This window comes from Fopius arisanus, unplaced genomic scaffold, assembly GCF_000806365.1.
Source record: "Fopius arisanus strain USDA-PBARC FA_bdor unplaced genomic scaffold, ASM80636v1 scaffold00024, whole genome shotgun sequence".
Classification (NCBI taxonomy): Eukaryota; Metazoa; Arthropoda; class Insecta; order Hymenoptera; family Braconidae; genus Fopius; species Fopius arisanus.
The window spans coordinates 624,715-638,092 of NW_011887763.1; the positions used below are offsets into that span (position 1 = coordinate 624,715).

General features: G+C 36.9%; 3 protein-coding genes across 4 annotated transcripts; 1 reads left to right on the forward strand and 2 right to left on the reverse strand.

Annotated features, from left to right (window-relative positions):
* Window positions 1–27: 27 nt before the first annotated feature.
* LOC105264629 (hydroxylysine kinase) lies at window positions 28–13,303 on the forward strand. Of its 2 annotated transcripts, XM_011301628.1 has the most exons (4): window positions 6,294–6,412; window positions 6,501–6,678; window positions 10,098–10,784; window positions 11,012–13,303. In XM_011301628.1, the coding sequence occupies exons 3-4, from the start codon at window positions 10,410–10,412 to the stop codon at window positions 11,696–11,698; spliced, it is 1,062 nt and encodes a 353-aa protein (XP_011299930.1). In that variant the 5' UTR covers window positions 6,294–6,412; window positions 6,501–6,678; window positions 10,098–10,409; the 3' UTR covers window positions 11,699–13,303. The 2 variants fall into 2 exon arrangements, with proteins under 2 accessions (XP_011299931.1, XP_011299930.1); XM_011301629.1 differs by lacking the exons at window positions 6,294–6,412; window positions 6,501–6,678 and adding an exon at window positions 28–203.
* LOC105264631 (lysosomal aspartic protease-like) lies at window positions 338–2,869 on the reverse strand. Its single transcript, XM_011301631.1, has 9 exons — window positions 2,685–2,869; window positions 2,314–2,428; window positions 1,987–2,110; window positions 1,789–1,907; window positions 1,512–1,711; window positions 1,332–1,454; window positions 1,087–1,261; window positions 809–901; window positions 338–577 (listed from the first exon to the last, which is right to left on the reverse strand). Exons 1-9 carry the CDS (start codon window positions 2,756–2,758, stop codon window positions 428–430), a joined length of 1,173 nt encoding a protein of 390 aa, XP_011299933.1. The 5' UTR covers window positions 2,759–2,869; the 3' UTR covers window positions 338–427.
* On the reverse strand, window positions 3,147–6,184 carry Df31 (Decondensation factor 31). Its single transcript, XM_011301630.1, has 3 exons — window positions 6,036–6,184; window positions 4,594–4,796; window positions 3,147–4,467 (listed from the first exon to the last, which is right to left on the reverse strand). The coding sequence occupies exons 1-3, from the start codon at window positions 6,053–6,055 to the stop codon at window positions 4,307–4,309; spliced, it is 384 nt and encodes a 127-aa protein (XP_011299932.1). The 5' UTR covers window positions 6,056–6,184; the 3' UTR covers window positions 3,147–4,306.
* Window positions 13,304–13,378: the final 75 nt, after the last annotated feature.

Sequence of the window (13,378 nt, forward strand, 5' to 3'; positions counted from 1 at the left end):
CATGTGACTCTGAATGTCCAACCAAGGATGTGCTTTACCAGTGTACTGGACATATATCGGACTTTGGTGTCACTAATCAGTAATTTAATTGCAATCTTACGTAGTTATTAGGCTTTCACGGATTTCGAGGGAAATCAAGTACTTGAAAATCGAGTTAGTTTGATCCTGAAGAGAAATATCCTGGGATTATTCTTAAATCTGTGGTAATATAGACATGTTTTTATTTATATTTATATTACAGAAAAAATGTCTGAATAATAAGATAATTCGTTGGAAATCATCTGATTATTTAATGAACGGATTCAATGTGAAATCCATGCTTTCGGAAAAAATCATGTTTTTAATTGTTTAAGTGAACTTTTATTTCATTCATAGAAAAATAACAATTGGTGAGTTTTGAATTATATGAAAATGCTGTCTTGGTTATTTAGAACACTGTTTCTGCAATTCCAATGCGCTCGTTATCGAAATCAAATTCTGTGTAAAATTGCATCAGGAATGCACCTCCTAATTCCCAAATATCGAGGGGACTTGGCACAAATGGAGAGAGACATGCTTCGACTCCGTCGTACACCACCTGTAATTTATTCGAAAATTCGAGAAAAGTCTCAAGACTAATTTAGACAAAATTATTCTTTGGAAATCTTGGGAGAACTCATTTTTTTATAATGAGTTCTTTGAGATGAATCGTTTTTGCAAATTTCCGGCGAATTTCAATTTACAAGTGTGAATTTTTCACAATGTTCTAATGACTCAAAAATCTTTATTGATTATAAAGCATGAGTTAATTTTTTTCTAATATACTTACGTGTTGAATGTAATATTTCGATTCTATCGTGAATTCTCTATCATTGAAGACGAAGGTAACATGAGGTAACAATGCGTATTCACGGCAATGTACCTATAAAATTGAAATCATTACACGAGTAAATAAAAACTATTCCTGTATCAAAACAATTTCCCCCCCAGAAAATAAATTTCATTAAGTGAAAAATCGGACAATAGATGGGATTTTTCCACAGGTTAAAATCCCGTCTTCTTTGAATTGTCATTAATTTTCCGACCAATAAATAACAGCAAATTTACCATGTATTTATAAGGCCAATAAGGCCACACTTGTTTTGCCCCCAATAAATTATTTATGGCCTGAATTTCATTGGCAGGTCCACTGATAGTATTAGCACTCGTGTCCATCACAACTTGGCAATTATTCTTGCAGAAAGCATATGTTTTGTTAGTTTTTTTCCCCTCGATTGTCAACCTAGAGCATGAAAAATAGATGAAACATGTTTGTGCGAATGAGATAACACGAGGTGAGACTCGATCAATACCTGTCCATTACAATCGTCCAATAGCCCTTCTTTACAACCCTCACGTACGTCAGATTGCCTTTGGCATGAGATCTCTCAGTATTCCCCAGAATCAGTTTCCCCGCTTTATTCGTTGTTTCATCTCTGCAATTATTTCACCACGAATAAACACAGAATTTCAATTTTTCGTGATACCCTCACCGATTCATATAGAATGTGAATATATTTTGCTTCGCAATCTTCTGTTTGATCATATTGTAGAAAAATGGAACTGTTCCATCGATGGCTAAAGTCTTCCAGCCCAAGCCAATGATCCCATCAGCTTTCCAGAAGGAGAATGGCTTCCACGACATGTGGGTCATTTCGATAAATGTCTGGTTGACCACTTCCAAATGCTCCAACTGTTGAAATTGAGATACATTAAATGATTTTTATGGAATTTTCTGCATCTCGAGTGGGCATAATTTTTTGAACGCACGTGAAAATTGTCCACAGAAAGAAATCCACTGAGTTCCAATTCTGAATCTTTTCGAGAGAATAGTGTACCATTTTCTCTGTACGTCGAGGATTTTGAGCTGTCGTATCGCTTATGAAGCACTGAAAAGTGGAAGAATTAGAGGGAAATCATTCAAATTTTGCAGATTGAGAGATTGATTGATTTTAATTTATGTCTCACTGCATGACAATTCTGTGAATCCACAATGTTGAGATGGCACCCATGAGTCACCCCAGGCTGTATCAAATACCACTTTGAATTCTTGCGCAGGACGTCCGATACGAATTATTCCATAATATTCCGCCTGATATTAAAGGAAATGGTGTGACATTCTCAATCTCATAAACAATAATTCAATTTTTCAAATAATATAATATAATATTAAATCATAATTATAAAACAATTATATCTGTATAACATATAAAATGGAAATTTACGGATTTATTTTAGGATTCATTAAAACTATTTGATTTGGACTAATAAAAAAAAACAATTAATTGTACATACATTCAAGAATTTGTACAGAGTCACAACTTCGTAATCCCATGTATCTTTTCTGGCACTCGAATAATCGATTAACTCGTTCCCAGAGCGACTGCTATCATCTCGGTATATGTCAATTCTGCATACGTGGGTGGAGAAGTAAATAAGAGTAAATAATATACATCTGATAGCTGAGATGGTGATTCATATTACGCCGGTTGTAGATATGATATTATGAGGGTTTTTACTGCGCCCTCAGAAATGAAATTCAGCAGAAAAGTCATTTCACTTTATACTTTAGAAGCACTTAATTTTCTTTCTCATAATTTAATTATTGGTGGTTTATTAATTGGATAAATGATGATGATGCATTTGAAATTATTATGAGTACTCACACGAATCCTGAATTCGTCGAAAATGATCCCCAGATCACTAGGATCGCCCAAAAATACCGAGTGAGGAAAATCATCCTGATTTTTTTGTTATTCGGAACTTTTCAAGATAAAGACCGGTGAATTTCGACCAGCGATTATTCCGCGTTGACCCTCCGGCAAATGCCACGAGACACTGATTTTTTTTTTACCAATATACTTCGGGGAATCCCAGAAATCGTGACTCACTTGAATGAAATCGAAAACTCGTTCGACTACACAACAAAAGTCATGCAAACACATCTTTACGATCGGTTGAGTAAATCGATTTTCTGGATCGAAATTTTGAATGACTGAAAGAATTCCAACTCCATTATTAAAAAAAATATATTTTAATCAACGCCCAGGTGAAACATTTAAAGTATTATTAAGGATAATTAATTTCTGTAAAAAGAGGAAAGAAATAAATAAATGAGAGGGAACAAGTATTTTATTACACATTTATTACGTTCCTGCAATATAACATCTTTGTATTAACTGTTACAAGTCAGAAATAATGAAGTCTGTATTCTTAGCTGCGCAATTGCACTGTAACTTCATCCTCGAAAAAAAGAAAACTGAACTGAAAATGCACTTTGAATCAATAAATAAAAATCATCTCGTATTCGATTCAAATCAAATATTTAGAAAATGAACTTAAATGACAATCGTGGTAGGAAAAAAAATTAAAAGAATCATAATTTTCGGTTGAAAAAATTGTCTAATGTCAAACCTACACACTTTCACATTAATACACGACGAACGACTACTTGTTTCAGTTGCTCCACGATTTATTACGTACCAAGGAAAGTCGATCTCTGAATAAACACCATTAATACCCCAATCAATGTGAGACTAACCAGTCTTAAACTGAATAATAATTCTCAAACGATTAATGATTAGTGATAAAATAGAAAATCCTTTTATGAGAAAAAATATTATGTCAAACAGTTGTCATTGCATTAACTACTTTTATCGCCAAATTGGTGGTTCCGTAATACAGGAATGTATTTAGTTTCACAGAAAAATAACTATCTTTACCATCAATGCCGTTCACATAAACTTTGTTATCTTTAAAATTTATAGTTCTTTTTTTTCCATTACTAATTCGGCATTTAATGACAATCTGAATCCCTCACAGCACCGCATTAAATCCAACTCCGAATTACAAATATATTCAATGGATAAATTATCCACTATTCACTTTTTTTTTTATCATTTTCATCTCAAAATTGTAACAATATAACGAGTTAAGTGTGTGTGAATTGTGCATCGGAGAAAACTCCTGGGAAAAAAAATATACTAGATTACTATGCAACAGATATGCATTTATATAATTCACATTTATTTATTAACTTCAATTATCATAAATTGAGTGCACGTATATTAAGTACAGTTTTATTGTTCAGTTGTTGAAAATCAAAGTAGAAAATAATAATAAAAAAGAACTGTCATTTCTTTCACGGGTTTTCTCCGATGCGTCGACGATGAAATAATTGTTTTAATGCTCTGACTCCACGTTTGGATGTGTGATAATGTTCATTAGAGTGTAGGGGATGGTTTTGTTGGTTGTTTTTTAAACGTTTTAGTTATGTTTTTTTGATATATTAGGCCGCGGTCTCTGTGTCACCGTTGCTCTCAGCAGATTCCACCGGTTTATCCTCGAGTTTAGCTTTTTTCTCGGGACTTACGCCATCTGGTGCATCTGCACTTGCCTCTACACCCGCTGTGGATTTTCTTTTTATGCTACAGGCATCAGCAGGGGCATCTGCACATAATTAACCGTCTCATTATCAAACTGTGTCGATTAATTATTGATTATTGCTATTCGCAGACCAAAAAAATGTGGATAGTGAGAGGAAAATGATTGACGAATTGGAAATATTAATTTTACCTGTGGAATCACCATTCTCTGTGGACTCTGCCTCTTTCTCTTCAACGGGCTTCTCCTCACCATTTTCTTTGGCCTCTTTGGCATCACCATTCTCAGATGCCCTTGAGTCCTCGTCTACCTCCTCTACTTCCTTGACTTCCTTCTCCTTCTTCTCAACAACCTCCTCCACTACTTTCTTCTCTGGAGAGGCGACTGTGGTTTCCCTGCACCAAAACAAATCCAGGATTGACACAAACGGTATATTTTTTCGGTAAAATCAGTCAAAACATGCTGAACCCCCCCCCCAATGTTTTCATTTGACTGTTGTCCCGCCATCGAGGGGCATCACCTCCAAGTGGTGCCCTCTGTACCAACTCAAACAAAAATTTCCCCTGACCCCCTAACGACGGATCACCGCGCGGCAAATCACCAAGGGCTTCCTTACCCCCCTCCAACCAAAAATCGGCGTCATGCACCGCCTCTCTGGACATCACCGGCAGTCACACAACACTCGATAACCAAATGAATAACCGACCAATCAAAAAAATACCCGGAAACAGATTGACCAATGGCACTCAATGTTATGAAAACAAACTCTATGGAGAAATAAAATAGACTATCTAGGGGGCAACGTCGAGAGGACGGCCAAGTGGATCGATATTACGGCCGTTCTCTTTTGAACGCGTCGCTCGCTCGTACAGTCTCAAACAAAAGTCTTTTATCCAGTATCCGTTGTGAATCGGCCGACCCAAATCCCAAGTCTACCCATAGAGCAAGAAAAGAAAAAAAAAATGAAAATCTTTGACTCGATAACCGGCGAAAATACAACACACCGTGAAGATCCTTCCCCCGAAGTAACACCCGCCGTCCCCGGATTAACGAACGATAAATATTATCGTTTATTGGATAACGATCAGAAAAAAAAAGTGCATAGGGGGGCTGTCAAATCCCGCGGATTCGAAAGGTGCGTGGGCCGATGTGCAAAAAATAACTCGGTTGGCGTCTCCCTCCCCTCTTAACCCCGTTTTCCATCGCCGTTCTCCCTCCCCCTCGTGGCGTCACGATGCCACTGAATAACTCCCGTAAATTATCATTACTTCTCCATCACTGAAATTAAATTCCCCCGTATCCTCATCTCATCGATAAATGTTTTTCGATTAATCGACCGAACCGCGAAGAAAACACGCGACGGCGTGGTCGTACTTCCCGCCGAATTCCCGCACCAGCTAAATTATCAAAAGAAAATATCCCTAAAAACGGATTTTCCAGTGAAACAACACGTGCCAAAGTGATGATTGAATGTAGTGATACCGGTGGATGATTGGGTTTGATAATAATTGGGTAATGATAGGGGAATATTTCGATAGCGTGCTCTTGGCCACGAGTAACGGCTCGTACATTATTCGTTAATATATTTCAATTAATCGGGTGGTTTACTTCAAATTCACTTCTGGTTTACTCACTTTGTCTCGACATCAGCCATTGTGGTGTTTTTAGTGTTAGAATGGGGGAAGCACTGGGGTTTTAGTCGGACACTTGGAATTTTCCTGAGGTAAAATACGATGTGGACGAGGGTGAAGCCGAGGTAACACTACGGTTTGACTACCGACGCGCAAATGGCAGAGGAGTCTCGGTCTCTATCCCACCACCCGGCCACCGGCACCATCGGCCTTCAAACCCCAGTCTTTCCCGCTCCTTTCTAGGTGGCGCTCCACAAATTTACCTCCCCTTTTCATACCATTATTTTTACATTAATACCGTCTCTCTCATATCGCGCGCAGTCGTCCAACTCTTTCATCGTTTATTTAACTGGTCATGGGGTTTCAACAGATGCCGAGGGGTGAGTTATGATTTTTCAATTATTTTTTATCCATTCTGTTTTATTTATTGTCAATTGTGCTATCGGGGCTTGCATTTTGGGTTTCAAGGTGCTCCGGATGGGATTCGAGATTGTTTGTAGTGCCGGTTAGGACAGGAACGGCACTAGGGGAATCTTGACCCCATGGCTCCCCTCCCTACTAGTTTTCCAGGTTTTCCGGCAACCTGGTGTCGGGGACTTTTCCGGGAAAATGGGGCTGACGTTTGGCGTCGGGGTACTCTCTTTGGGTAAGTTTTTTTTTCGGGTTTTTTCCCACGTTTTTGAGAGGGGAAGTGGATGTGGAAAGTTCTAGAAGTTCCGCGTGAGTTTACACTTCCGGTGCTGTCTATTCCTTGGAGTGATGTTAATTTCGTTTGATTCTTGGTATTTTTGGGGGGAAAATGGGTTATCAGGAGGGGGTATTTTTAGTTGCGAGATTGGCGTGACTTGAGATAAAATGATGGTTTAACCGTCGTTATATATTTTTTTTATCATTGCGAAAATTTGAAAAAATCCTTAGAAAAATTATAACTGAAGTCTCCACATTTGTTAATTGAATATCGTAATGAATTAAAGGCGAATTTTTATTACTCGAATGGCAGGCAAAAAATTGCGGAATGTTCGGTTAAAAAACGATATAATTTCGTAATTTTATTAAGATTTGAGTGTTCGATGGTGAATAATTTTCTTGAATTGATGATATAATATTGGACGAGGGGTTTGTTGCTCTTTTTAACACGAGGGTGACACGAGTAACAATTGCGCATGTGCCTGGGCATGCGTACCATTGATTATGGATCGACGCCGCTCTATTTAACATGTGGCAAGTAATAACTAACTGAAAACATATTTTTATCCGTGGAAAAATACCCAATTTATTCAGATTAATTTTATACACTAGATTCATCACGAATTCTGAGGAATCAGCACGCTGGAATTGCAATTGGGGGGCAAACCCGGGGGTCCGGTTAAAACAAAGGCCTAATTTTTCCCCTTTCCTCCCCCCCGAAAATTTTTTTTCCCCCCTCGCATCCTGGGGCACGCGCCACCAGTCAACATAAAGCCGATGGGTACGGGTTTATTTCAAAGGGGAACAGCTGCCGGTTGAACGCGCAGGTGAAGACGAGCAGATGTACCGTTTTTAGGGACGAAACCATCGCGGGTGTTCGAACGAAAAAAAAAAAAATGGGGAATTTATTCCATGGGAAATCCCTCACCAATGGTTATTACGGTTTTCACGTGTTTGTACAGAGAAATTGTCGAGTTGGGATCAGATAAGGGAAATCTGATAAAATACATTGGAGGGAATAGTGACGAATAGTTTAATGATAAAAATGATAAGCCCGAATGCTTCGGAGATTTGCACAAGTGTGAGAGACACGAGGCAGAATACATGTGAATTTAAATTAAAATTGAGATTTCAGAATCGAGATGGTTGAACGATTTTAATAGATTTTCGTTTGTTAACAAATATCTCGAATTTTAAGACCAATAGTGAAATTTTTGTTATCAGTCTTTTTGGAGATAAATAGTTCTGTAAAAAAGGTGAATTTTCAAATTTTAGTGGTAATACTAGATACCCTGATATTTCTCGAGAACTCTCCAAGGTCAACTTACCTCCGGGATTATTCATTAATACTCTGCAATTAATTTGCTATCATGAATTTCTTACTCGCAGTTTACCTATTCAACTCGACCAATAATTTTCAATTGTTTGCGGAGTGTTGCAAAGAAGCATTACACATGCCCTCGAATCGGAAATCGATTAACCGATATCAGATGCCTCGCGATGGGAGAATAATGAACATTCGGATAGTATTTGTCTTTTTACGACGATTTTTGAGACTGGCTCTGTAATTTATTGCTGGTACGATGAAATTTGTTGGAATTAGGCAGAAGATATGGAATATCACACCGGTCTTATCTCATCTATGGGAGCTAGAGATTTGCACGAGGCATTTCGCCATTGAGAGAATGCCGGTGGCTATTTCGACCAACCTAACCTATATCCTTTTCGCTTAATGCTATTCAACCTATTCAACTAAATATAGATGGACACCCAGCAAAATTTCATGCACTTGGCTCATTATCAATTCATCCTCGCGTTTTTTTTATTTTTCAATTGCTATCGAGTCTTTTTCAGTCGTCGATGCATTATTATTCGATTCATGGTTTACTATAGTCACGATATCTCGGTTTTGTTGGGTGGATTTTTTTTTATTCTATTTTTTTCTTCATTCGATAGTCGGATGGCATTACGTATTAATATATTGGGAATTGGGCCATTGCAAAAAGTTCATACAGGTGGCTCGAGTTCTGGGTTTATCGAATATTTATGAAATATTAATTGCGCCAGTTCTTTAAAGCTTAAATCTCCTGAAGATATCCAAGTATTTGGAATTTTTTAGTTTATTTGGGGACTATTTAAGGCTTGTCTTGGAATATTTTAGGATTATTATATTATTTGAGTGTTGGGTCGAGGATTCTTAATAATAGTCTGTAATGATTCCTGTTTCTCAGTAATTCAGTAGATTTCGATGAATAATTAACCCAAGAAGTACAGTTTCTCTACAAATTGCTGAAACTGCAGCTGTAATTTTCACAAATTTCCAAGAGTCTTGGGGGAAAATCCGGTGGAAAATGTTCAATTGTCCTTAGACCTTTGGAATGCTGAGAATGGTCGAGCCTAGTCATAAAGTATACCATCATTGTCCCTCATTTTGCTCATTGGGCTGTAAATACTCGGATAATAAATTTTCAAAGGGATTTTCTCAAGCTAGAAATTAACCGAAGGTGTCGGGTAGGAAGCGGTCAAACAGGATGCTTCGTAAATTTCAACCTGCCGTGGATTTTGACCTGACCTCACCTAACTGTAGAACATTGATGTTCAAGTAAATACACAGTATACTTAGTTGACCGGTATTTCATGTACGTGAGGATAACGCGAGCATTCACGGGAAAGTTTCGTTCTAAGGTTCGTCTCATTTTTTTTTTCTTCATACTTTTGTCCTCGTCTAAACTCAATCCCAACCGGATAGACGAGTACTGTTTCATGTCTTTACCGTTTCTCACTTTGTTCCCCGTATTTCATTTTATTTTTTCTTTTTTTTTTTCGCGGTAACTGGAGAGTGGAAGATTCACTGGTCTAATGGAGAAAGAGAAATGGGAAAAGAAATGAGCTGCGGTCTGCGGAAAAATCCGGGAGTGAAAGTCGAATGAGCCGGTCTATGCATGAGGCTCAATTATTTTCAGTGATTGAATGGCTTTTTATGTCGTTTAATCGTCTCGATCGTTAGATTTTCAATTCTTAAAGGGAGCCATTTTCCTAAATTATAAACAAGTCCAGTTACTCTTCATCGTATGGCTATCAATTTTTCTCGCAAATCGAGGTCTTTCGCATCGTTTCTCAATTCTGTAATTCCACTTTCAAAAAATTGAGGATTCGAGAGGTAGATTTATCAGCAGTCGATAAAGTAGATCTTTCCGGATGTTTTAACGGTTTATTATCGATCGGTGCAAGTCGCGCAGTTGGTAAAATACATTTTTATAGATTCTCCAGTTGATATGATCACTGATAAAAAAATTATCTCATCAATTAATTGATTCCGCGATAATTGCTCTGGTATGAAATGTGAGGGTCTGACGGAATTTTATCAATTGATTGCAGATTTGTCTACGTTTTATCGAGGTGTATTATCACAACAGGCGGGTGATAGGGGAATTCTATTTTTGCACTATCAAATGAGTAAACTGCTATTTAGTTGCTCTCGAGACAATCAGTCCACCAGTCAATTATCTCCCCCTCGTATGAGGCGGTGTAAGTGGAAATTTATTTCTCAATAAAAAAACGTAACGTTTTTGTTGCTTGTGGAAAGTCAATTACCTCGTGACTGCAATTACTGTAATCAGAGGATTTTTTCCACGGAGAATTGATTCGATCGGCAGTAATTGTGCAATCGCTGGACATAAAAATATTGCAATGGATAATGTTAATGTTGAAAAACGGAAGCGGCCAGAGGTGTCAATGAAAGTTGCAATTGAAATTGTGCGCAAATTGTACGGATTCAAAGTGAAGAGTTTGAAGGAATTAAACGGATATGACGATAAAAATTTGCGGATCACCTGCTGTCAGGGATTTGAAAATCCTCACGTAAAATCGATCGAGAGTGATGGATATGTATTGAAGATAATGAACTCGATGGATTCACGGAATGTCTCTCTAGTGGAAGGCCAGAACGAAATGATGTTATATCTCCATCAGAATTCAATTTCATGTCCCATTCCGGTGATGAATTTGGAAGGAAGTTATTACTCTCTAGAGGATTTTGGAGAGGGCACCCAGAATAAAAATCTCGTAGGTGTCTCTGAATTTTGATTGAAATTTTTTTAAGGAAGTTCAAGTATATTAATTTTTTGTCGGCTGGAGAAAAAAAAAGGTTCAAATGCATTAAAAATTTTTGCTAAAAAATACATTCGCAGTCTTAATTAATACTGAACCAATTTAAATGGAACCACCCACTTCTACTTAAATTTCCTTATGCTCTTGTTAAGTATAGAATCATATCGAGATGATATTTTCAGGTTCGCCTCTTAGTCTATTGTCCAGGGGAAATTTTGTACAACGTAAAACCCTCGAGCAATCTTCTTCGAGACGTCGGCCGTATCTCCGCGGATTTAGATGAAAAATTGAGGGGATTCTCTCATCCCTCGTTCCAAACCCGAGAGTTCATATGGATGCTCGTTGCAACCCCAAAATTACGTGACTACACATACGCCGTTAAAAATGAAGAGGACAGACTTCTAGTGGAAAAAGTCATTGCACGTTTTGAGCGAGACATACTCGGAGACCTCGAGTACTTCGAAATGGGGCTGATCCATGGGGATTTGAACGAGCAGAATTTGATTGTCAATTCCACTCACGATAAAATTGCCACTGTCATCGATTTCGGGGATAGCCACCACTCGTGTCTTATTTTCGAGTTGATTATCACTCTGTGTTACATGATTATACAGGTGAGGGATATTGAAAGTGGAAGGCACGTTGTCGAGGGATACGTGAGTGTGAGAAAAATATCAGAGTTGGAGAGAAAGATTTTGAAGACTGGGGTTTGTGCTAGGCTCTGTCAGAGTCTTGTCCTGGGGGCGTACTCGCACTTGGAAAATCCAAACAATGATTACGTCATGATCACCGCCCAGAATGGGTGGGCCATATTGAGAGAATTATGGCCTATGGAAGAGGAAAAAGTTTTGAAATTGTGGGGACTTTAATCCCCAGAGCTGAGGATTAATCATTTCCGATCAATTATATTTTCTTTTTTTTGTTAGAACAGAAAAAATCAAATCTGTTAACAAAATTTTTTTGAGACACGGAAATTGAAATTTTCAAATTTTCGAAGAATAATTGTTACAATTATTCTTAAAAATTGTTAACAATTTCTCTGTAGATCAGTCAATTATTAGGAGAAAATAATGTTACATTGTTTATGCAGTGATATACCTTCTCCCATTTTATTTTTCATATCGTTATATATAGGCAGTTACAATATTTACATACAGATGTAATGAACAATAATAATACTCTTCATTTGATAATATTGCAGTAACCATTTTACATTGTGTTGTGTTAGTTATATACAAAAATCGTTGATCTAATTTATAATTAGGTAATTAGGTTTTACTTTCGGCGTTGACGTACGAAAATTCAGAAATCACATAAAATGAAATTTCAATGAAAATTCAATCAACACTCCTTTGAGATTCTCTCAATTAGAAAATAAATTGAATAAACGTGAGAATATCCAACAGTGGGGCTTTCATTCTTTCTTCGGTTTATTTATATTTTTTAATTGCTATATAATTTTGGCGCTTATTTGTTACGTGAGAATGGCGAATTCGTCGAGAGCTTTCGATTATATCTAATGCATCGGTGCTGGAGATAGCAGTTACATGATTTGTTTTTATTTTATTTTATTTTTTGTAAAATGCCAACTGTGTTAATTGTTTAAATGATAGAAGGAGCTCTGATTGATGTTTTTATGAAAGAGAGGCACGTACTCCTCGAGCCACGTCGATGAATGATAAAATATTCAACGAATAATTTATTATTCCTCTTTATTCACTGGTTATCTTAGTAAAATATTATATTACATTACTTATTTATCGCTTACATTCAATAGGGTTACGTACGATCCTTGAGGGTTGGTGTGTAGGCTTTTAATAATTTACTCAGTGTTTTTCTTTTTATTTTATCTATAAATATTCTTTAATTTCTAGTAAATTATTCACCGTGAAATTCAACGATAACAGGATAATAAGTTAAATCAACTCTAAAAGTTTTCCATTTTTTAAATATTCATTTCCATTCATGGAATGTGAATTAGGGGTTTTCTCTTCTCATGCAGAAAGGAATACTTACAAAGTCTCTTTCAGTCTTCAAAAATATCTACTTCGGAATTAAAAAAATTCATCCAAGAGTGGTAAATTATTCAATAAATGTGTAAAAAATGGATATTGGATTTTGTTAAAAAATTAACCTAGCGAGGATGATTACAATTAATTAAATTCACCAGTTACGTTCATATCCGCCAGTACGATTCGTCGATAAATGAATTTCAGCAACCGAAAAAATCATTCAAGTATTAAAATTTCACATGGATAATCCTTCGTGGATAGATTAAACCCTTTAGCAATTTATCATTGAACTTTAACAACATCTCAATCGTTTCTCAGGTAATCATCGTCATTCTTCGCATTGAATTCAGGGAAGAAGGGTTTGGTGGCTCTGTAAAATTCGAGGTACAGTCACCCACTCTTTGCTTATAGGGTAAAAGATTCGAAGTGTGCGCAAAATAAATAACTTTATCTGTCTATGAATGAGGATTCACCTCTTACTCTGCCTCTCCTACGCTCATCTCATTTTTAACTCGAAAGTTATCTAATTTTTTAAAT

Excerpts from the sequence above, each read along its gene's own strand:
- LOC105264631 (XM_011301631.1), bottom strand. The coding sequence starts at position 2,758 with ATGATTTTCCTCACTCGGTATTTTTGGGCGATCCTAGTGATCTGGGGA. Across the intron at positions 2,111-2,313 it reads CTCTGTACAAATTCTTGAAT|GCGGAATATTATGGAATAAT; the intron begins GTATGTACAATT and ends CTTTAATATCAG. Across the intron at positions 1,262-1,331 it reads TGGACGATTGTAATGGACAG|GTTGACAATCGAGGGGAAAA; the intron begins GTATTGATCGAG and ends TTCATGCTCTAG.
- Df31 (XM_011301630.1), bottom strand. The coding sequence starts at position 6,055 with ATGGCTGATGTCGAGACAAA. Across the intron at positions 4,797-6,035 it reads ATGGCTGATGTCGAGACAAA|GGAAACCACAGTCGCCTCTC; the intron begins GTGAGTAAACCA and ends GTTTTGGTGCAG. Across the intron at positions 4,468-4,593 it reads AGAGAATGGTGATTCCACAG|ATGCCCCTGCTGATGCCTGT; the intron begins GTAAAATTAATA and ends AATTATGTGCAG.
- LOC105264629 (XM_011301629.1), top strand. The coding sequence starts at position 10,410 with ATGGATAATGTTAATGTTGAAAAACGGAAGCGGCCAGAGGTGTCAATG. Across the intron at positions 10,785-11,011 it reads GCACCCAGAATAAAAATCTC|GTTCGCCTCTTAGTCTATTG; the intron begins GTAGGTGTCTCT and ends TGATATTTTCAG.